At 39.6% G+C, this 23,883-nt stretch overlaps 2 protein-coding genes across 4 annotated transcripts; both read left to right on the forward strand.

The window, feature by feature from the left end:
- The first annotated feature begins 523 nt into the window (after nt 1-523).
- On the forward strand, nt 524-6,544 carry odad3 (outer dynein arm docking complex subunit 3). Its single transcript, XM_069666276.1, has 13 exons — nt 524-599; nt 830-951; nt 1,096-1,173; nt 1,430-1,621; nt 1,724-1,825; nt 2,379-2,504; nt 2,870-2,992; nt 3,094-3,243; nt 3,336-3,496; nt 3,583-3,739; nt 3,866-4,015; nt 5,140-5,227; nt 5,326-6,544. Exons 1-13 carry the CDS (start codon nt 524-526, stop codon nt 5,448-5,450), a joined length of 1,650 nt encoding a protein of 549 aa, XP_069522377.1. The 3' UTR covers nt 5,451-6,544.
- Nucleotides 6,545-7,340: 796 nt separating this feature from the next.
- On the forward strand, nt 7,341-22,878 carry rgl3a (ral guanine nucleotide dissociation stimulator-like 3a). Of its 3 annotated transcripts, none has more exons than XM_069666215.1 (19): nt 7,341-7,374; nt 7,941-8,000; nt 8,682-8,937; nt 12,931-13,220; nt 15,082-15,126; nt 15,330-15,499; nt 15,657-15,814; nt 15,908-16,219; nt 16,340-16,443; nt 16,657-16,741; nt 17,419-17,493; nt 18,120-18,206; nt 18,328-18,360; nt 18,478-18,599; nt 18,715-18,810; nt 18,986-19,121; nt 19,222-19,488; nt 20,361-20,475; nt 21,054-22,878. In XM_069666215.1, the coding sequence occupies exons 3-19, from the start codon at nt 8,749-8,751 to the stop codon at nt 21,203-21,205; spliced, it is 2,436 nt and encodes an 811-aa protein (XP_069522316.1). In that variant the 5' UTR covers nt 7,341-7,374; nt 7,941-8,000; nt 8,682-8,748; the 3' UTR covers nt 21,206-22,878. The 3 variants fall into 3 exon arrangements, with proteins under 3 accessions (XP_069522316.1, XP_069522317.1, XP_069522318.1); XM_069666216.1 differs by having other exon boundaries at nt 21,530-22,878; XM_069666217.1 differs by lacking the exons at nt 7,341-7,374; nt 7,941-8,000; nt 8,682-8,937 and adding an exon at nt 11,656-11,867.
- Nucleotides 22,879-23,883: the final 1,005 nt, after the last annotated feature.

The raw sequence follows: 23,883 nt of genomic DNA on the forward strand, positions 1-23,883 counted from the left end.
GTCTTTTGTTTATACTGGTACATTAAACAAAAAATAAAGAGATCATTTAAAATCTTTTATGAGAGTTAGCAAAGTAGGCGACAAAGAAATTTAATTTAATTTAATTCCACATCACATTTTACTTTAATTGCAGTCTTTGTAGTCATTGTAATTCTGGATATCTGACACTGTATTTTTACTTTTCATTTTGAAAATTTAAGGTAATCTGTGAGGACATTTTTAATTGTCATCACAATTGTCCTTAATTAATTAAAATGGTTGGGGGGAAATCTCGAATGGTTATCTGATCTTCTAAAATCATAAATTGTAAAAATGGATTGCAGATCACTGAAATTTGAGCTCTGAATAGTGACAATTGAGTTGTGGATATTACACAAACAGGGTTCATTTCAAACTGAGCTTCAATTTGGTTGGCGTGTAGGACATGTTGCTAGGCAACACAAGGGACTACAACAGGTCTTCGTTTTGGCCAGGCTAACTGATTTTTTTTGCGAGTAGCGTACAGCGACAACTCAGCACAGAAATGCCGTTCAGTGGCACCATGAAACCTCCGCTGCACGACCAAATAACGGAGATGCGGCGTAAAATCCAACTATTGGGTAAGTTTGTTTCAAAGGAGTGATCGTGTTGTTTTCAGGACATGCTAAAGGACGTCTTGTTTGCTACTAGTAACTAGCTGCCATGTTAAGGTTGCCATTGGTCTAGCTTCTGTAAATCCATCACTAAATCCAACAGAAAGAGCAATTGGCTTTACATAGCTCTTGCTGTAAATTTTATGAATAACGCTGTTCTGTGTATTGATGGTGTAATGGTTAAATATGTCCACTAGAGGCCGACAGAACCGCAGACTATGAGAGCTCTCAGTCCACCATCAAGAGGAACAGAGAGTACGTCCGCCAGCTGAGGCAGGAGAACAAACAGTTGTACAGACAACTGGCTGAGGCGAATTCTGTGAGTCTCCTTGAAATAGAGCTTTTCCCAGTTCTGCCTTCTTCTATTTCATCCTCACTTTTCTTAGTCGAGGATACAGTGTAACAAACCATATCTTTCTTTTTAATGACAATCTTGATTCCTCTTTGCTGTCTTACTTTCCAGGGTGATGAAAATGTGATCAAAGTGGCTTTCCATAACAGAGGCTTGGAAAAAGACTTCTACCACAACATGTCAGTGAAGGTGAGAGGAAGTAGCATAAATACTCTGTTGTTAAGATTCATGGCAACATAAGATCATAGGATTAATATAGTGAACTACAAAATCATATCCTTGGACTACTTCCACCATAGGTTGAACTGTAGTGTCTTAATATTTAAGTGACGTGAAGTGAAGTAAAATGGATCTGCTTTAAAGTATACTGCTCCCTCTGGATCCCCCTCACTGTCTGTTTCTTTTTTGCTAACAAACACCCTTCCTGTCATTACCATTTTCTCAGGCAGCCCTTACAACTCTAGACCAGAGTGTGTTGTCCAAGAAAAAGTGTCTCAATGCTCTAAAACACACCACTCAGACCTATAAGCGCCACCTCGAACAGCTGAAAATGGATTACCTGAGGATGAAACCAGTGGACAGCAGCGGAGCACAGTCTGCTGATGCCCGAATTCAGAAAAAAGGGGAAGACACCATGGTAGTTACCTGTCCATCTCATGAAAAACCATTTTTTTATTTTTTTATTTTGTTGTTCACTCACATTTTCAACAATGTGGTGCGTGTGTGGCTGTGTCTTCAGAGACTGCGAGCACTGAAGAACAGTCTGGAGAAGACCCACTTTAAGTGCAAGGAGGCTGAGATCATCATGGCTAACTATCAAAAAGTCAAGAGTCACCAGCAGGTGAATTGAACATACATCTTTAAGGTTTAAAGCCATTGGGCTCATCTTCACTTGCTGGACATGTTGCAGGAGTACTGTTGATCTCCAGTAATGATTTGTGTCTAAAAAAAACACTGTTGTGTTTTTTATTAAAGCAGCCTTTTTAACTGTTGGCATAAAGCGTCAATTAAAAATCAAAAAAATATATAACACACACCAGGAAGCTCCCATAGAGGGTTTTATTCAACACAAAGCGATGTTTCAAGACCTTTTTGATAAAGCGTTAATAACACATTTGATTACTGTAAATTAGCAAAACGCAGACACCCACATTAGAGTTGTACATCTTCAGTGTTTTGTACACCCCCTGTTACCTGCACTGTGACACTATGCTGTGCATTTGATAAAGGACTTTGTGTATGTTTTAATCATATCCAAACGCTGAGCAAAATTTGTACAAATATACAATACTTCCTGTCCACTAACTTGACCCCCCTACCCCACTTTCTTTACTGTACTCTCTGCACATCCTTCCTGTCCTTTCTCCTTCGATCACTTCACTTTTCCTTTTCAGGAGGAAGCTCTTACTTACCAGGGCAAGCTGGACAGTCTGGAAGCAGAAATCCTGAAACACAGATTGGAACTTAACAACATGCAGTCCATGAACACTGTGGCCCAGCTCTCAAAAGAAGCTGCAGAGGTGACCTGCACCCTCTTCAGCTATGAGTTTACAACATGCATGTTTTAAGTGAAGGCACTAAAGGGATGACTCACTGACCATAAATGTCATTACTAATGAGACTCTTAGTTCTGTAAGTTACAAATACAGCAGCTACAATGGCTCTTTCAGTATTTATTCACCAATGTCCTTGTGATTTATATATATACTGTACATGACTGACTTTATACACAGTACAGATAGATTCAACCAAATCACTATTCTACAAATTCAATATAGGAGATCTGCCACTCTAGCAATTTTGTTTATCTCACCGTTTTCCTCCCATGTTTCCTACCCTGCCTCCCTCGTATTTGATCTCGCCTTCGCCTTCTTCCTCCTGTCAGGCTGAGTTACAGAAGCAGGAGGAGTTGCTCTACGAGGAGCGCAAGGAGAGAGAGCAGATAATAGCCAGCTACAGGAAAAAGGTTGAGGAGCGCAAGGCCCAGGCTGAAAAAGTGGATAGAAGGGTGAGATATACACAGTGTTATAAACATAAACACATATACTGTAAGTGTCAAGAAGATTATTATTTATTTATTTGTATTATTATAAACTCTGCTTCCTTTAGGCTCAGAGAACAGCTATGCAGCCAGATGAGCTGAGCAGCGAGGCCCAGCGCAGCAGCCCCAGGATGGCAGGAGAGGAGGAGAAAGCCATCTCCACCTTTGAGGAGGCCTTTCACCGCATCAAGGAGGCCACGGGAGTCACAGATATACAGGTAAAGTTGTGGAAGGAGAAGGATTTGCCATGGATTGATGTATTTATGAGGTTACTATCAATGTTTAAAAGGGTTTTGTTTTGTGTGTGTAGGAGATAGTGGAGCGCTTTACCTCACAGAAGGAGACACACCAACAACTGGAGAAGCTGAAGGAGGAAAATGAGAATGTGCTGCAGCAGCTGAAGGAGCAGAAGGATCTGCTGAACCAACAGTTTCAGGATATGAAATATTCTGGAGAGGCTAAACTCTCCAGGTGAGACACTCAGACAGCACTAATGGACCTAACTCATTGCGTAATGTTAACATAAAGCCATTACTCTTTCTCTCTGGTATTATTAGTGACCAACAAATGCTGGAGGAGTGCGAGCAGCAGCTGCAGGCTCAGCAGCGGAGGAGTGATGCCAGTGAAGAGCGCCTGGACTGGCATGTGAAAACACTCACCACTGTCCGAGCTGGGGTGGAGCACCTCGCTGACAAACTGCAGCACATCCCACTGGTAAATAAGGCTGATTACAATATTCTTTTCCAACACCATCTATCTTTGCTTTTAATTCTTTTTATCTCAAATGTCAATGTATCAGTCATGCTTATATTTTCTCTCCATTCTCCAATCTCTGTCCAGACTGAGGACACCGTGGCTGAGGTGTCTCCAGACTCAGATGAGTTTGTGGTAGAGCTGATGACTCAGAGTGAGCTGAAGCTGCAGTTACTGCACGAGGAGCTTCAAGGAAAGGATCTGGCTGCTATTATGAAAGAGATGGAGGAGGAGGAGGTGAGTCAAAGCTACACAACACTCATCACTGCATCACATTGGTTTGAAAAACAGGTTGTGGTTTTATATAGAACATTCACAGGAGTTCTGTATTTGCAGAGGTAGTAACAACAAAAGCAGAGATTGTTGTGTTCAGACTTAGTGACAGGTGTGTGGAAAAGACAAAAGCAGATAATTAATGGTTTTCAAAACAGCTTGAAATATATCCAGCTGGCTAACACTGGAGCATGTACTGGTATGTTGATTAAAGTAACTCTGTAGGCCATCTGATGACAGGAATGGATTTGAAAACAATATTTAAAACTACTTTGTGTAAAATCCTTTTCTTTTACCAGACTTTGCTTCAGAATAGTTCTATTGTCCCCATAGGGCTGCGTGTTAGCCTGATTTTGATGAATGATAAAATGCATTTTGCAAAGAACATTCTGGGCCTCTTGTTTAAATCTACCCTGAAATAGAGACAGCATGACTGAGCATGTATGCAGGTACACTGATGTGCTTGCATAGGTTATTTGGATTGAAATGCAGCCTTTACGGGCACCTGAAGTGTTTGTTCTCGATTACTTACGCTCGGAATCAACTTCTCTTTCAGAGAACATATCAGAGGGTAACACAGGAAACACGTAACAGCCATTTACTAATGACTTTGACTCTCTACTCTCAGATCTATGTTTAGATGGATTCATCTTTTTAACTGATGTAACTCTGACGTGATTATTCCAAAATCAGCTCAGCCTTGTTTACTTGACAGGAACTTATATGATACCTTATAATGCTCAAACACCATGGGTTTATGGAAACGACATAAGTTGCTGTCTCTAAAATAATCTAAAAATAAAGTATTTTTCTTACAAATAACAAATGTAAGGGAATATGAAATTCAGTTTATATTCAGTCTTAAAGATAAAACAAATAAAAACATGTGCTCAATGCTAATGAAAGATTTACAAAGAATGTTATTTATCATTTTAGTATCAAAGGACCTGAATAATGTCAGATTGCATGGAAATAGCAGATTTTGAGGATTTAATACAATATGAGAAACCTTTATTGGCAAAAATAGAAATGACATGTTTAACTGGTGGATGTCTTTTTTAATGTGTTTTTTTTATTGCTTTGGGCAGTTTCATGTCAGGATTGAAGGGAAACTTCCCACTTACAACACCCGTGTCAAGCTGCCTGAAGACCAAAGTCCGGACCCCTTTCAGGACGGTGAGTTTGGAGTGCGCGCACACACACACACACACACACACACACACACACACACACACACACAATAACACGAACATGCCTACCTGTTTATGTCTCAGAGGACGAGAGTGAAGACGATGAAGCTGACATCATCTCACGGGAGGCCCTGAAGCGCCAGTCTCAGCTCATCATTGACTGTAAGTCCAAGAAGAAGCCCTGGAAGAAGAAGAAGGGCAAGTTCTGATTCAACCCCATAGGCTCAAGACTCACGATGAATGAATGCTCTTAACCAAAAAGAACCTAAAAATGACTTACTTGCAGATTTTCCATTGCCATTCTGTCCTTTTAATGTTTCCATTCTACAGAAATAATTTTGTAATGTGTTTTAGTAGTTGCTACAAAGTACATTGTCGGGTGAAAATACAAAGGAACATGTATTTTCAGACATGTTTAAAGATGAAAACAATTTTCCAATTCTCAGATGATATTTTTGAATAGATATGTTTTTGCCTTTAAAGCTGATTACTTGCTGTATGAGTTGGTTTGTTTTGACAACAGTACTGTTCTCTGTCACCTGTCATTGTTGCACCAACACTCGTTTCTCCACCTCTTTCTCACAGTTCATAATTCCAGCTTTTGCCTTTGGGAAGCCAATTAAAACATTCAAAACATTGAGCTTTCACTTGTTATATATTTTATTTTTAACCTAAATGGCTGTATATGGATGAAACAGGTAACTTGGTTCTTATTGCCCTTCATTCTTATTAACATTAAATACATAATGCACTGCAGGCTGCAGCTCCCTGAAACACTGAATGCAGCCTTTATTTAATGGGTGGATGACATTGACACTTAAGATGCACTTGCCTTGTCACTGTGTAAAATGTGAAACAGAGCTGCGTGTGAAACCTCCCCTCACGACTTGAAGATAGGCCAGAGTCAACTCCTCAACAATCTTTGAAATGTTTAGCACCTGTAAAGTGTTTCCGCCCTTTCAAATGTTTTGCACGTGAGAGAATGACAATTCTTCATACTTACATGTGAGAGTATAAGCTCATTGTAACCAGACATACAATTTCTGGCTACAAATAAAATCCCTTTAAACTAACTATTTAGCTCAAAGTTCCCCTTGACTTTTGGTTCATGTTTGTGCCCGATGGGTAAATTCCTGTCTAAATTATTCTATTTTTTTTTTTACATATTTTAGGGGCCTTATGAACAAAATTGACTTTCACATCCCAGCCTACATTCAAGAAAAATGTTGTACCTTTTTGACCCCAACAATTGGGGGCTAGTTCCAAGGCATTTTGTTTCATGACCCCATTAAAAATGTATCCAACATCACAGGCCTTTGTGTGGGTGTGTAATGGATCTTGTATGAGGGCTTTTCTGCACTTCTGCTGGATTTTTTTCTTGTATTTAACATTAAAAAATATTTTATTTGAGAGCCAATGGCTAATTCCATCCATCCATTATCTATACCGCTTCATCCTGTTATCGTTGCAGTTGGCCTATCCCAGCTGTCACTGGGCAAGAGACAGGGTCGCCAGTCAATCACAGGGACAGAGAACCTTTCACAATCATATTCACACCTACGGGAAATTTAGAGTCACCAGTGAACCTAACAAGCATGTCTTTGGACTGTGGGAGGAAGCAAACTCCACACAGAAAGGCCCACTCCGTCTGAACTGGAATTCAAACTAGGAACCTTCTAGCTGTGACGTGACAGTGCTAACCACTGCACCACCATTCAGCTCTGGGTGATTCCAACAGACACTCAAACTCTTCACCAAAGTGTCTTAAATCTATTAAAATGTTTATGAAATTTTAGGAACTGCTATAAATCCTTTATGTAATAAGACAATTATATTTGAGTATGTAAAGCGACCCAGTTCATTTACAGTAAGCCTTTAGAAGAGAATCCTCAATCATGTTGGAAAATATTTGTTGATAAACATGCCAAATATAAGAGCATTAAATCCAGTTGTCTTCCGTGTAGCTTACGTGAAAAGTATTCATGTAATTGGTGATTTTCGACCAATCAATGAGAGGGGCGGGGCTACGCAGCCTGACGCGGATTTTGAATGGCTGCCAGCAGCGCGAGTGAGTTTCCTCAACATCTCCTGCCACCAGGCTTCAAACACAACATGTATCAGCGGTCTGTAAAGGTGAGTTTACATCGTTTTTGTAAGTTCAGCCTGTCTAAAGAGATTTACCCATTCACATTTAAGAAACATTTAATACCTGAATAGTTTATCAGAAAACTATTAAAGTCATCAGTCAATAGATTTCATATTAGCTTATTTTATACAAAATGAATGTGGGCGACTTAGCATTGGTGTGCAATTTCTGTAATCACATTTAAAGCATCCATATGTTTGCTTCGGTGTTTGAACCACTGTATGATCAAGGTGAAAAGGAGGGCAGAGAGAGGTGGTGCCTCATTCTAATGAGAATGCCAGTGAACTGGAATGATGGGATGTGAAATGCAATCAAAATGGGACACAATTATTTATCAGTGAGAGTCTACAGCCAAACAGGGAGGAGGCCATTCCAACACACACACTTAAACATACACACACACACTCTCACACACACACATAAACATGCACGTAGTGCATCACCCACCCACACAAACACACAGAACAATCAGTCCTCGGTGATAACTGCCAGAGTCTCTTCCATCCAAGTTTCACACTGTCTCTACTTTAATATTCTGTCTGGACAAATGCAGCTCTGAACATGGACTTCATAAGGATTCAGGACACGCAGTTTCAACAGAAGCAACGTTACAGTTAAGTAATTATATTTTAAGGTTAATGGGTTGTTGAATGTATTCAGAATGTCTTTTGACAGATTTTTCTTTAGGATGCCATAGATCAAACATTTTTCTCAGTAGATATGGATAATTGTGAAAAGTTCATGTTGTTGAATATCTGAATTGTGTTTTGTTTTTTTAAATATATAGTTGATTGTTATAATGAGCATTAACCAGAAACATTTCAGAGGTTCTTTTCATAATCTGGTCATTTGAGACTGTGTTTATAGTCATACATATACATTTAATATGATACTTTTCCAGTATTGCCATTTATATACACAGATTGTCCCTTATTCCTTATTGAGATTGGTCAAATCATCTCCATATGTCAGTTTAGGATTTGTGCACCCTTACTGTTAATCGAATTAATTGAGTCAACATAATTTACTTTATTCAGCTGTGCTTATCATAATAAAATGAGTTAAGGTGAAATTTTAACCATATGTGTGATAAATGTAATTGTGACTTTTATGGACAAATTTGACTACTTTTTTGGGGGAACATTTTTTAATGAATTTCAAAAGAGCTGGAGGTGTAAAAGTGTAACCTAGCATCTTACAACTGACTTATTTAATAGTTGGAATAAAACTAAAATAATAAAATGATACAGCAAGCAACCAAGCTAATGTTTTCACGCTCTCCTCCCTGGCACAGATGAGGCAGCAGGTGTGGGGGAGATCTGAGGAGGTGTGTGGGCCCGTAGCGTGACACAGAGTGGGAGATGAGGACGGTTCTTCCTGTGTGTAGAGGCGGTGATGGAGGGGAGTCCCGCTGCCTCCCCAGCAGGGTGGGCAGGATGAAGAAGCTGCTTTCACTCAGGCCGAGTCACTGCGTGGACGTCCACATGGACACGGAGCCTGGCGTGTGGCTGACAAGCTTCCAACTGCTGGACACTGACGGGCAGTGTGAGGTGAGGTGGAACAAACAAAAAGTGTCTATGATAATACATCAGTGATCAGCCTGATTCTCCTGGTGTCCTCAAATCTCACATAATTTAAACTCCTACCTGATATTCATTTGAATGTTTAAACAGAGGTCAAGGGTCATGAAATCGTTCTTCAATCACGACTAGGTGTAAAATTATCATGCATTGCAATAATGCAAATAAGTCAAAGCGCTAACCCACCTACACTGTAAACAGCCATGTAGAAGTATTTCTCTTTAAGATATGGAGATATTCCTGACATATTTATAATGCTATGTGACCTTAAATGCAGCCTGGGAATGTGGTTATTATGATGTTCCAATCAGTAGTCTTTTAAGGCTTCATGAGAGATTAAAATGTTTGAGGCTATAGTGTTGTGAAAGGGCTGATGTTACACTTCAGTCTGTCTCAGCATTAGTAATCAAGTGATACAAGTGATAATTATTACACTGTATGGTAATCTGTCCATGATTTTCAAGATTAACCTTTTGTTCTTTCAAATGTAACATAACCTAGTGCTTTTTAAAGACAGGATCCTGGCAGTTTTCCACCCTAATGTATAACTTCGAGTTCCTCATTTTGTTCCAACAGAAACCTCACCTGAAAGATATTAATGTTAGAGTGACAATGCTGATCAGTGGAATTATTAATTTAGTGACAAATTGCTCCAACACAAACATGGGTTATGTGTGTGTCACAGGTCTGTGGTGGTGTTGTTTTACATCTTTGATTCTCAGATGAGCTTTCCTGTATCAGATTTACTCTAGTATTTATTGTCCTGATATTTATGTCATTCCTTAGTGAAATATTAGGGGTAATTGGGACATTGGTGAATCATGCACACATCTGTGACAGAGCAGCTGTCATATATTCAGTCATTGTTTATGTCAGGTTACTTCCTGGGAACTTCTGCGATTGTTCCCATTCAACTCAACATTGTTCTCTCAGGGACGTCATCAACACCAGCAGATATTTGTTACACTGAGAATAAACTGAAGCTGACTCTCCAGGAAGTAAATTATAAAGCTTTATGTGAATTTTCTGCTGAACAACTTCAACCAGCATTTTTCGGCATCATCTTTGCATGCATGCTTTTTCCTGTTTCTTGCCTGTCACCTCATCAACCATTCATGTGTCTAATAGGTACTAATTGATGTCCCTCCTAGCACTGTCTCTCTGCTCTTTTGTTCAGCCTCTGTAGAGAGACTGGGTGGCATGGGCAAACACAGAAGAATGACGGTAGACGTTTCCCTTCTAAAAGAGACAGAAGCTCATTAGAGAAACAAAAAGCTCATTATTTTCTTTGAGCTAAAGGAGCAATGGACAGCCTGATGAAAGATGTCCCATGTGCTCAGCGTGTCAGTGATACCACAATGTGGTGCTGCTAGTCAGCTTCTCTCTGGCAGTGTTTTCACCAGTAATCAAAGCTCCTAGTTTGTACATTTCCCTCATTTTGTGCTTCCTTAAAGTCACACAGTTGAAGTTACTTTAAGGGAGAAGAAAAAACCTGCTTCATGTGATATGTTCACCACGCCCTTGACACCATGGGCAGGAACGTAAGCTAGAGGCCGACGAGAAAAACTAGATTCCAGACAGGATTCTTCAGTGGCAGCAGCATTAAAATGCACTGATGCCAGTATGTCAGTGTTCTCACTTCAAAGAGATGCAACATTTCCTCTTGGCTCTTGCATTTAAGTTTTTCTTAGAAAATGATCAAACGTTTTTTTTTTTTGTGAAGTGAAAATATTTCATGGTGAGAATGGTTTGCAAGTTGAAAGCAGGACAGAGTTTGGCCACCAGATGTCACAGTATTGTCTCTGCAGTTCATTTCAGTACAGAAATTCTGACTCAATACAGTCATGAGATTCACCTCAGCTTTACAAATTTAAAACACAGCTTTTGCTATACTCGAATTTGAACACCTCTTACAGCTGAACTTTCAAGTGACTTCCACAGTTTGAATGTAACAGAATATGCAAAAAATACTACCATCAATTTTAGTCATTAAGCCTATTACGCATGGACTGGCTACAAAGTACATTTTACTTATACATCGCTTGCTCACCACTACCCTGAATTGGGTTAATTGTTTATTTAATCTGTGATACATTTTTCTGTTTTTTTATGATATACAGTGTATATTCTCCGTATTTAAGTATTTGTACAATGTGAAACAGTAACTGTACATTTTAAAGACTTTTAATAATTTTCCACCATTATGCATCGTTTAAATGATATTCTAAATGATAATGGTGTGAATAGAACATTGGATAATATTCTAGTCAATACAGCCTTTAAAGTTCACAAACAAACTATATTGATAGATTATTTATATTAATTATGTTAATACAATGTGTGTAGCGTAGTGTCTAAAAGACACTTAATTTTATCATAAACTCACAACAATAGGAGGTAGCTGTAGTTGCAATAAAAAGGACAGGCTCAGATCATCTCCTTAATTTTTATATATAGTATAAGTTACCCAATACTAGACAATAATATCAGTAAGAATATCATTTTCTTAGGATTTTTTTAGTCATCGCGTCATATTTGAAATCTGCATATTAGTATTTTATCTCTTTATCCTCATTGGTCAAGGCCCTAAGTCCCGCCCACATACGTTTCCCTAGCTCCGCCCTGTGAGATACCGTAGACAGTTATTGTTCTCTAACTAGTCCATCCACTGTCACCGTTGCGGTTTAACCTCAATGCCTGGATACTACTAAACTTTTCCTTTTTTAAAAAAGAACAATGAGGGCATCCGACATATTTCAGACTAAAAACTGGGGGACGGACCCGAAATCCTTAAATTTTACCTGCGCTCCGGTCTGATCACCTGCAGCAACGAAAGTTTCTTACATTTTTGTGACTTATTGTCTCCAAGAATAAACATGGGGAAATGGCACTTATCGATGGTAGGTTGAATTACGTTTGTTCGCCCTTTGTGGGAACCATTAATATGTAAAGTAAAAACGTGGTTGTACTTTTCATTTGCTTTGCTAGTTTACCTGTGTACCTCATTCTCTCGTTGACCCGGTCAACAGGACAAACACATTGATATAATGGGTTCATTCATTTAAAGCCAGCAGAGTGTGAGTTTCTGTCATGTGGTATCAGTTGTTTTGGGTTGCTTCTATTGTTGCAAAAAGCACTGATTACATAAAGCCTGTATGGACAAACTGCCACAATGTGTTGTACCAGTCCAGTCATCGAGCCTCATTCCAGGGCTGTGAGTAGTTATTGAAGAAGGGCTCATGCTCAGCAACCTGTTTTATTTTGTAAGCAGACCTTATATTACTCAGTCTGGGTGCTTGTGTACTTTCATATACAAACATTATTGATATAGCTTTAAATCAGTGCATTTGTATAGCTTAGATTGCTTTGATCTGGCTTATTATTAACATAATTCAATTTCACTGCGGTGAAGTTTACATGTGGCTGTGACATGTTACCTGCTTTTATAAAGTTCCCATGAAGTGTGACAGTAAAAATCACTAAATATAACTGTATGTTCAAACCAAAAATATGACTTAAATGGAAGTTTTTGTTTTCTCAATTCTCATGTGTGAAATATCCTGTTAAAATATATGTTATGTCTCTATACTAAACGTTAACACAACAATGTTGGAACCAGCTGTGTCATAGTTCCATACATTGCCCTTGTGTTTGTGGATATAAACAAACTTGCCAGTGAATGCGTCTTTGACTACTCATCAGGCCAGTCACCAGGTGTCTGACACGTCAGAGTGCAAGGCTGGGTCACAAGCAGAATGTCAAGAATGAGGCTGATTGACGTTGAGTTTAACCTTTTCAATAAAGTATCTGTAATGACACATGATTGTCACAGTAATTCAGTTGAGTGAAAATGTCTTTTTCTACTATATCATGTAGAGAAGAGCAGACTAGTAGGTCATACTTGTGTATTTAGGTTATGTTTTTTTTCTTCAGCTGTTTTTGTCCTTGCTTTCTCCCCTGCAGGACCCGGTGCAAGAGTGGGGCGAGGAGGAGGAGAACGACGCTGTGTTCGGCATCACACTGCGCAGGGAGCCCGTCCTGCCAAGCTCAGACACAGCAGATCTCACTACGGCCTTCAGCTTCGTCCAGTACCACACGGTGAAGGTGCGCAGGTTGAAGGCTGGCACCCTGGAGCGGCTGGTCACCCACCTGCTGACTCCCGAACAACAGGAGCCTGACTTCATCCACATCTTCCTCTCCACGTACAGAGCCTTCACCTCCACCAGCACCCTAATTGAGCTGCTCTTTCAGAGGTGAGAATCTGTCCACACCAAGGCCCTGCAGACCTTTGTTAAACTATGACATATGTTAATGTGTTCATGGCATATACTCAGTCAGATAGTCTGCAAGCCCACAAATGACATAAGCATTGCTGTTTTACTGATAAAGGGATCTACTCAGTTTAGACAAGTTTAGAAACAGCTAGAAACAACCAAAGGTATCAAAATTGGACCTCTAAAGCCCACCCATTTACATGTACACCCTGTTTGTTCAATTCATACAAAAACAAGGTGTAAAAATGAGAACGTTTGGTTTTATTTATATAAGCTGTACTATAGCATAAAAAATAAAAAAAAATGTCATGAAGCTTTAGAGCTTTTGATAGTTGGATTTTGTTACATTTTACAGGTCGGGCTAGCTGTATTTATCTGTTTCCAGTCTTTATGCTAAGCTAAGCTAACTAGATGCTTGCTGTAGCTTCATATTTAAGAGAGTCCTTCGGGTTTTTTTAAATTGTCTCAACAAACTCTGCAAGGCAGCCCGCAAATATCATACTATTCTTTTAAGAACTGACTTTAAAATTGCCTTCATTTTTGGTTGGGAAAATATATTCCAAAGTCACGTTTTGAGAAGTTAGTTTCACTGACCTATCCCCTTATCCAAAGCTGGATACAGATTTCAGAGCTGTAATATGTCACTTAACTCATTGACATTGGTTTGTTATTCCAGCGTGTGCTACTTTTCAAAAGTGTGACAGCAATGTGTAAGCAAATGTATGTGAAGCACATGCAGACCAGTTTTTACAACATGCCATACTTTCTACACTTTTTTTAGGTCACCACAGGTATTCAAAGCTAATCTCTTTGATGCAGTGCAGGTTTCTGTGACAGATAATATTGTCATGAAATAAACAAAGCAGCCAGCAGCTTTGTTCCATTCCATAGTGGTCATGAAGACACCCTCCACACCCAGCACAGGTGCTGCTCCACCTCACGAAATCTCAGTGCGCTTATTTAATTGAATTTTCTTCTTAAACTTAAACATTTCAGAGACAAAAGGCCTCTTTGGTTCTCAATGCTCTCTAAAAGACTAATTAAAAGTGAGATTTCCCCAACAAGGATTTTTCTTACATGAATCGGGTTTAATATAAAAACTGAAAATCTCTCTCTTTTCTCTCCGGTCTTTACAGCTCTTCTTTTTCAAATGGTTGCCTTTGTGAAACTGTGGCCATAGCTGCTGTTAACCTCATATATTATTTGTCAAACACTCTCCCTCATATCTGTGATGCTGGTGACAACAGGTTTCCTGTGAGCTTTATGTAATGGTCAGCCTAACAGCCTGTGAAGTGTGTTTTCCCTTCTGTGCCGTGTAGGATCTCGTTCAGGATGCAACATTTTGTTGCTGTCATTAACTTGTAAACCAGCTCTACTATAACTTTATAGGTGCTATATATTTTACAATGTAATTCTCTTGTTTTTCTTATCCTACATAACTTTCACATTCTTTGGTTTTCTCCCTAAGTGTAACCTGTTAGTGTACTTTTAATTGTACACTTCTGACTGCTGGTTATAAAACTGTGGCTGTGTTCCTGCAGATGTTATTGCCTGACAATATGCTTCACTTATACTGTATATATAGTGCATTTATGAGGCCATTATTGATCCCTGAGGGAGACGTTTGTCTGTTTACACTTTGCTGATGTGTCTCTGCAGGGACTGAGGGTGTTGCATGACATTTCCACAGTAAGAACAGTGATAGATGATCCACCCCTGCTCTTTTAACTGTTTACAGGATGTTTTCTGTCATCACTGGTTCACCGTGTTCTCCCTTCATGAGGTGGTAATCACTGAAATTTAGCTCTCAGCTGAAAAGTATCTGTTTACTTTTTCACAGTGAGGACTCAACAACCAACCTGGATAATGCCGTCTGCCCACGCAGGTGAGTTTGGTCACTCTTCCATTATCAAAGAATGGTTTGGATTTGCCCAGTTGTCCAAGTTGAGTTTAGATAATTGGCTTAAACTGAACCATTAAATGCTTAACCTTGTGCCACACTTCTTTTTTTTATTTGTCTGTTACAAATGATGCATATTTTGTCCAGGCCTACATTAATCTCACAAACACTATGATTACTCCCATCAGTACATTACCCCCAGTTATCCGGCTGTGGCTGGAGGAGTACAGTGAGGACTTTCATGAGCCCTCTCAGTACCAGGCGCTCCAGCTGTTGTGTGTTCACTTGAGACGTCGTCTCTGCTTCAGACGCTTGGCTCACGTTGCTGAGACGCTCCTCAAGAGGCTCCAGGAACAAGGTACAGAGAAATGAGAGATGTGACCATGTACAACTTGTTTAAGATACATGGAGAAGAGGCCACTGTGCTGTTGTGGTTCATTCTGAACTGTAGATAATATAAAACATTTTAGAGTTGCCTGTCTTTGTTGTCATTTATGATTCTGTGTGTTTGACAGATTGCAGCCAGTCTGCGTCAGTGCAGCACAGTGAGTCATTGCAGGAACAGCACAGAGATGAGGATGGAGGAGAGGTGTCCCCAAAGGAGGACGACAAATACAACTTCATGTTGTTCCCTGTAAAAGAAGTGGCAGAGCAGCTGACCAGATTAGATGTCGTAGGTTTCATTGTTTAATGTCTCAAAGGTAATTTCTGTGTCACTCTGGGTTCTAGTTTAAAATATGTCTTCTTGTCATTGTCTCTCCCTCAGGAATTGTTCATCAGAGTTGTTCCTTTCCACTGCCTAGGCTGCGTCTGGTCCCAGCGTGACAAGAAGGAAAACCGAAACATTGCACCTACTGTCCGCGCCACTATCTCTCAGTTCAACGCTGTCACCAACCGTGTCATCACCTCACTTCTCTGCCCGTCCTCTCCCAACCCTTCCACTTCCTCACCCATCTCATCACCCAGCTCCTCCGCTACCTTCCTGTACCCCTCAACTGTCCCGAGCTCACCTCGCTGCGCGCACACCAGCCCCGCCCAAAGAGCATGCATCATCGAGAGGTGGATTGCGATTGCTCAGGTCAGGATTGGAAAACATTTCGAACCAAATTATAGGTTGACAGTCATGTGACATAAATGAACACAACAGATGTTAAAGCAGCACAACAAAACAGTATTTTCTTGTATTTTCTCTCTGCAGGAGTGTAGACAGCTGAAAAATTTCTCCTCTCTGAGGGCCATCCTTTCAGCCCTGCAGTCCAACGCTGTGTATCGCCTCAAGAAGACCTGGGCTGCTGTCAATCGGTCAGAAAAAATGATTTTACTTAAATCTTTAAGATAGATTACTGAGTTGTGTTTTAGGGCACACAATGAAAACATAGCAAGTGGAAATTAGCTGAGAGTGAAGAAAGAAGAAAGTTTTCAATTATTTATAATTTTTTATCATGCAGCCATTTTAAGGTGAATACTGACTTTAGAAAAAAACTGTACTGAACCGACTGAATGTGTTTGTTTCAGGGAGAGCATGACCACCTTTGACCACTTGTGCGAGAGCTTTCTTGATGAGAACTGCGTGCTAACCAGCAAAGAGATCCTGGTGGAGGTAACTTCTTCTGTTTTTGATTAAAAGACACACGGACGGTTTGCTCTGCATAATTAATGAAGGAAAGTTCGTTGGAGATGTTATTGTGCTTGCTCTTTCCTGGGGCATGGGTGGAGGTATGGATGAATTTGGTGTAACTGCACTGGCCTGTTCACTTCATTACAAAAGGAATAACAAATTATTGAATGCACCACAACAAGAAAATTAAAGGTTACTTCCAGGTGTGCAGCAGCTTGCTTTGACTTGTTGATGATTTGTTTTTACGAATTTAAGGATTTGCTGTTGTGCTGAATCGTTGGTTGCAGCTTTAACATATGATTTAAACACACGTTAACCCGTCGGTATGATTCTAAGATTCTATTCTGCAAACATCCAATAGAATAAATCCACTTGCTGACTAGTTTTCAAATGGCCTCTGATATTGGGTTATTTAGTTTTCCCATAAATGTTCTTATCTCATGTCTTTTTTCAAATCCTTACACTGAATGAATGTACAATGCCTGTAGTTCACCTGCAGCTCTGTGTCTTTTGTTCCCGGTGAAAAGCCTGATATCAATGTGTATTTAGTGATATTTCACTATTACATGCAGCCCAGTTTCTATTACATAATGGTCATCTCACACCATAGCTCACCCTAAGAGTTTTGTTTTTATCAAAGTTGTGTCCATTTAATGCAGGATGGGACTCACACAGAAGCAAGTGTAACCCCCTGCTCCAAACCATCTCAGCCCTGCCAGATGTCCAGGCAGACGGTATGTAAACAGTCGTATTTTTGTTTGGAAAATAACCTTGTAATAACCTTAGGAAATAAAGTGAATATGTAAGCTATGTCAGCCAGCTGGTAAAAAATGAAAGGCAGAGGTCTGTTTTTATCCGGATCATCAATTCTACTTCCCTAAAAGTCACATGTTTTCCAACTGTTTAAGTTGCTATTATTGACGGCATAGTTCCAGTTCCCCTTTCTTTTTCAATCTGTTCATTTGACGGAAAAGTTGACACAAGTCACATGACTGTTAGATTTTCCCTTTGTATATGGAAGGATAATAAAGCTGACGTCAGTGCAGAGTTTCCCATGGTTTGTCAGTTTACTTAGTACAGGTGGGGCTGAGTATCATGTTTTATACCCCCATACTCACTTCAAATATTCATGGTGTTGTGTTTTCAGTTGTTACAGTATTTTCAACACTGAAGTTATATTTAGGGAGCTTATTATTCTGTCATTTGTTCAACTTTCTCACTGCTTTCTTACTCTTACTTAGGTAATAATGCAAATATTAACTCATTTTTAGGCTAATAAAGATATTAAAGATACGTGGATAGACATTTTTTTTTAGTTGTGCCGCCAACATTTAAAAATGTTTCATAATTTGCGTCTCAGAACTTCAGCAGTGGTGTTGTGCCATACCTTGGCACTTACCTGACTGTTCTCACCATGCTGGATACAGCACTGTCTGACACTCTGGAGGTGAGAAAGCATCACAGCCACAAACCTACCTGTTGTTTTACTTGAATCCTTTTTGTATGATACTTAAGTAGGTAACAGTTGATATGCTTGTAACACTGGTTGTTTTCGGCTTTTTTGGCAGGGTGGACTCATCAACTTTGAGAAGCGGAGACGGGTATGTGTCACCCCCCAGTGGTGGCTTAAAGAAATTACAGATTTTCTTAGTTTTCATATGATTTCTGTTCTAACTCCATTTGGTCTCTGTTCGTTGTGTTTGTTTTTTCTCTTTTAGGAGTTTGAGATTATCTCTCAGATTCGGCAGTTTCAGGCTTCCTGTTGCCACTACAGACTCCCTGTAAACTGTCATATAATCACCTGGCTGCAAACACATACACTACTCACAGATCAAGAGAGGTGAGACACACTCGGGCACCACTGTGATACAATATGAAGGCAATAGGGTGAATTGGGAGACTTTCACAAAACCAAATAAATTGTTTCTTAATGAATCTTTTTTTGTCTTCTGAAGCTATGAGCTGTCTCGGGACCTGGAGCCTCCAGTTGACCTGTGTCCCAATTCTCCCAACTCATGGAGCAGCCGTCTGCTCACCAAGAAACTCACCTCGTAAGTCCGAAGAACCCCCTGTAGCCTTTTGCCTATTACACAGCTGCCCTAACCAGAAGCCTATACATTTGTTCTTTTTATAATAGAAAGACATTTTTATTTGCGTCTAAAACTTTCCGTTGATTTCACATAGATACATTTCAGTTGCTACACATACGCTTTGTTGTGTGTGCAGGTTGCAATCATCCAGTGACTGCTCTCTCAGGAAGACCCATGCCGACCAGATCAGTCTGTCGTCTTCTGGTTCCAGCAGCTCAGACATGGAGGACCTCTCAGCCCCTCAGCCCTCCCCCCTCAGACTCAAAGTCAAGGTAAGGGCCCTGATGCTCTCCAGTGTCCTGTTGTATGCTAACTATTTCAAAACTTGGGGAAAGGGTTTCAGATAATAATTCCCCCCCCCCCCCCCCTCAGTCTTTCTCAGGCTCTCTTCACAACGTTGCCGAGGATCTCTCCTGCAGCTCCATGTCCTCCTCCTCTCCCAGTCTTTCCAGCTCTTCCTGCAGCTCTTCACATCCAGACCTCAGCTCTTCTTCTCTCATACTGAACCAAGAGTCGTCATCATCCAGCTGCTCTCCTCAGGCCACGCTGCCCGTCTACAACAAACAGGTTGCTGACTCATGTATCATCAGGGTCAGTGTGGAGTGTGTCATCAATGGAAACGTCTATAAGAGCATTCTGGTGAGGACCATGGAAAGTTACCCAGCCTGTCCCTGGTTTACTGTGTGTACATTTCTAAAAATGGAAGAAAGATAAAGGAAGATTAAAGAATTATACTCATGTTCAGACGGATTATTTAGCAATAAAAAAAAAAACATTTTGCACATTATCAGAAAACAAAAGTTTTGGAAATGTTCTGCAGCATTTGCAAATATGCAGCTTTATAAATGACCCTTTAAGTCAACATTATTAAGTGACTGCAACTACAATTTCCATTTAAGATGAATTACTAGACATTTAAGAAATGTAAAACTAAATATTAAAAAAAAAAAAGAGTGGAGTGATGTTTGATGTCTTCAACAATCATTCACATCAAAAATGCTTATTTTGCAATGGATTCATAAATACCAGGAAATTCTGAGAGATAAATAATTGACACAATTAGTGCATTACTAAAGGTGGATCTCATTCAAATTTCAATCCATGAATCAAATTGTATTTGTATAGTGCCAAAACATAACCAATGTTATCTGAAGACACTTTACAAAAAAAGCAGGTCTGGACTGTACTCTTTTTTTATGTTATTTATAGAGAGACCCAACATGAATCCACCATGATTAGCACTTAAAAACATTTGGCACAGTGGCAAGGAAAAACTTCCTTTTAACCGGCAGAAACCTCGAGCAGAACCAGACTCATGTTGAACACCCATCATTGTAGTCATTAGTATCTAAAGTAGTATCTTTTAAAATAAAACCGATCTATTAAAAGCTGTTCTTAATAGAATTACAGGCTTTCAAACAAAGGTAACATTCACATTTAATAGCTATGCTGATGAGAGTTACGTTGACTTTGGTTGTATTTTGACATCTGCCTCTCTATTTCATGTCAAGCTGACCAGTCAGGACCACACACCTCAGGTGATTCAGAGGGCTCTCGAAAAGCACAACATGGAGGACGTCAGCTGTCGTGATTTCAGTCTCTACCAGATGCTCAACAATGGAAAAGGTGAATATCTTCTCCTCTTGTTTGTACACCAAGTTCTTCTCTTTGGGAACACCTTGTGATCTAATCAAGACACACGCACAAGACACAAGACCATCACAACACAAATACATGTTTAAAGCTGCCATTGTAGCAGCATTAGAGCTTGGTTAAAACTTTATTTAACTTTGAAACTCATACACAGGAGTCAATCCCTTTCACTGTAAGAAATAAACCCAGAACATTGTTTGTAAACTGGCTTAATTTAATGTTCACCAATATTTAAGTCCATAGTAGAAATACTTAAGCCTCTGTAACACATCAACAGTAAATGTCAGAGAATCCACAAGACACAAAATTAATTCCCTGACCGACAAAGTCTTTGATAAACTACAATGCAGATGAGCTGCTAGATCGTTTTATTGTGAAAGAGTGTAACACAGAACTGGAAAATGACTTACCTCTATTATTCTTTCCTTGCCTTTGATTATGCTATCAGATTTAAAAATATAGGTTATCACTAATTACAATAGAAGTAGATCGTGTAGGCTGAGGGAAATGAATTGCAGCACTTCATCACTTCTTTCTTCTTTCTGCCTCAGAGCTCCAGATCCCTGACAAGGCCAACGTTTATTATGCAATGAGCACCTCAGCCAACTATGACTTTGTGCTGCGGCCACGCTGGAGGAGCCACGGGAGACACTTTGCCTCCTCTAGTCCCAGAACTCGACACAAGAACCGCCATGCAAAGTGAAAATAAACTGATTGTTAGGATTATATCTAGAGGACAGAGGAGCTGCTCATCTGCAACAACAGCCCAGTAAATCATTAGTGGCCATTTGTGTCTGCTCATCACCTTGAGATTCTCTGCCAGAAAATACCTCCTTCATCTGAAAGTTGACAGTGAGGACAAGAAAACACTGTACAACAACACTGAAATGTTTTATACCAGGAATTATTCTGCCATTTATAAGTAATGTAATAAGAGAGAAGTGTCCAAGTACAAATGCACATTACATGATGGATTATTAAGCATTATAAACTTAACTGCACTTCTGGTTTCTCTACGGCTAAACAGTGAAAATGAGGAGCAGCTGGTCTGGGAAAGCAAACGTGTAATATTCCATGAGGACAAAATATGGCTGCAGAGTCAGGCTGGCAGACTGGCTGCAGTTTGTTGTCTGGGACTGGTTACAGCAGGCGTGGGACTTTCAGCCTGTGAGGTCGAATGACTAACTGACTTTTTTGACCACGCAAAGCTGAATGACTAAGTAGGGGTTCTCACTGTGAGTAGATGAGTAAGCATTCCCGAATGGATCTGGGTCAAATGTGAAATCTGTCTGATTGCAGTCGTGCTGAGCGCACTGAAGAAGAATGAGACAGTGTTTGAAACACTGTGAGGCCCCGTCTGTCAGTCCTGACAATGAGGTTTTATTTGTCTGGATAGTTTGTTAAAAGTATTCTGGTGTTTTCTAGTTGAAGATTTAAATGTTTTAATTTAACTTAAAGACATTTTATCAATTTAAATTATTATAGCAGTATTCTGCTTTTAGAGCAAAAGTGGTATGATGAAAATGTGTTTCTGTTTGTTTTGTTTTATCCTTTCTTCAGCCTTTGATGCTACATTATTTTCAGACATAAATGTACTTTCTTTGGTGTCTAATAAGCTCAGAATGAAGGATAAGAGTCATAGTATGTGAGCATAATGTGCACGTTACAAAGGTTAGTGCTCTTGGTCTTGCCCCTTCTAATGGACAGTGACATTAGAGGAGTTAAACTGCGATACTGATAGATGGCAGGCCTTCTACAATGAGTGGTATGTAGCCTACTCCACCTATTTGACGCTGCGAGTGATTTATCGGAAGAGTGGTTTATTTATGTGAAAATGAAGTGTCCCAGTATGTGAATTTAATCTGAAAAATAAAATCATCTCAGTGATGCAAATCCCTCCCAAAAAAACGTATGTTATCCTGCTTCCTGCAAGTGAAAACTGGTTAGAATTTAAAGTAAATTTTTTTCCCCATTCATTGGATAATGCCCACAAAGTGATTCACACCCCTGTTTAATACGAACATTTAAAAACACTGGTGAAGTATTCTTCCAGTATTATGGAGGTTTTTGCATCTCTGGATGCAGCTTTAATGCTGCTGGGGTTTAATATATGTCAGGTTAGCGGTTGGTAACAAAGGTCTGGCAGCTGCAATATACAGTATGAAGGAGTTTTCATCGTCTGTCTGTCTGTGTCTGTATTTTAAGAAGGCTTCTGTCTTCATTCTCTCTGTCTCTATGGTTTAAATAAGTTATCAACATAACGTGTTTTGATTGTAACATTGTATTTCTACAGATTCTTTATTTTTAAAACTACATCTAAGCACTTACTTTTATAAATAGTATTAAACAACCCCTAATAAAGCCAATTAAACATCTTCTTTTGAAGTTTTGTATTTTCTTTAATTGTATGCTTAGTTTGGCCAGAAAAAAAGGGCAAAGGGTTGATATTAGTTTAGTTTATTGTTTAGTTTGTCAGGGACCATGTACAGCATACATTAGTCTCAGTTAATGAGAGGAGATGCATTGCACCAGATTTAGCTTATTAGCTCATTTCCAGCTGCAGTCCCTATTCCCTATTCAGGCTTTTTATGTCAACACAACATCTGTTGTTGTGGTCAATATACTTGTGGCTTCAGTTTATAACTATTATATAACTTTATGTAACTCCTTGGTACAAGTGATATAAACAATGGCTTTGTAGATCACCCAGGGACTGACAAATACTGAAAGTGGGTAAAAGTTATGGTTGAAGCTGACCACTAGGTGGAGCCAAACACAAATACTTTACTCTTCATGGTTCCATACAAAGACAAAAAAACAGGCGTATTCCTTCAGTCAAACATCAGTTCAACAAACAAGTTCAGATAAAATCTTTGTGGAAAATGTTTTTGCTGCTGATAAAGAAATTCGATTGATGTGAATAAATGAAAACATACGTATTAACACAAATGACAGGGACTGTTGAGCAGCAGAAATACAGATTACAGCGATCGAGGAGAGTTGGGTCAACAGGGTCATTCTCTGGCCTCTGCCCCCTTACGAAACACTAAACAATGCAGGAGGTCAAGGTTCAAAGGGACGTGTGTGTGTGTGTGTGGGGGGGGGGGTAGTCTGACTCGAGGCCTCGTGGCTAATTGAGTCTTAAAACTTGAGTGTGTTCGGGGCAGATCAGGCCATTTCCCTGTCCATGAACCTAACAGGCAATTGACAGGCTGACTGTTGTGCGTTTAACCGGTATCATGTGAGGACCAAACACAAATAAGTCTGAGTTCACCCCAGGTGGACTCACAGAAGACTCACACTGAGCTGCTGAAATTGGTTTAACATAATTTGTGTTTCATCGAGCCTTTGTTCTTTTAAATGGCAGAAATTAGTCCTGCT

Source organism: Semicossyphus pulcher, unplaced genomic scaffold (genome assembly GCF_022749685.1).
Source record: "Semicossyphus pulcher isolate SPU_LCO1_2020_fin unplaced genomic scaffold, fSemPul1.0.p SCAF_17, whole genome shotgun sequence".
Lineage (NCBI taxonomy): Eukaryota > Metazoa > Chordata > Actinopteri > Labriformes > Labridae > Semicossyphus > Semicossyphus pulcher.

Excerpts from the sequence above, each read along its gene's own strand:
- odad3 (XM_069666276.1), top strand. The coding sequence starts at position 524 with ATGCCGTTCAGTGGCACCATGAAACCTCCGCTGCACGACCAAATAACG. Across the intron at positions 952-1,095 it reads AACTGGCTGAGGCGAATTCT|GGTGATGAAAATGTGATCAA; the intron begins GTGAGTCTCCTT and ends CTTACTTTCCAG. Across the intron at positions 1,174-1,429 it reads ACCACAACATGTCAGTGAAG|GCAGCCCTTACAACTCTAGA; the intron begins GTGAGAGGAAGT and ends CCATTTTCTCAG.
- rgl3a (XM_069666215.1), top strand. The coding sequence starts at position 8,749 with ATGAGGACGGTTCTTCCTGTGTGTAGAGGCGGTGATGGAGGGGAGTCC. Across the intron at positions 15,815-15,907 it reads AGCTGACCAGATTAGATGTC|GAATTGTTCATCAGAGTTGT; the intron begins GTAGGTTTCATT and ends TCTCTCCCTCAG. Across the intron at positions 18,361-18,477 it reads ACTTTGAGAAGCGGAGACGG|GAGTTTGAGATTATCTCTCA; the intron begins GTATGTGTCACC and ends TTTCTCTTTTAG.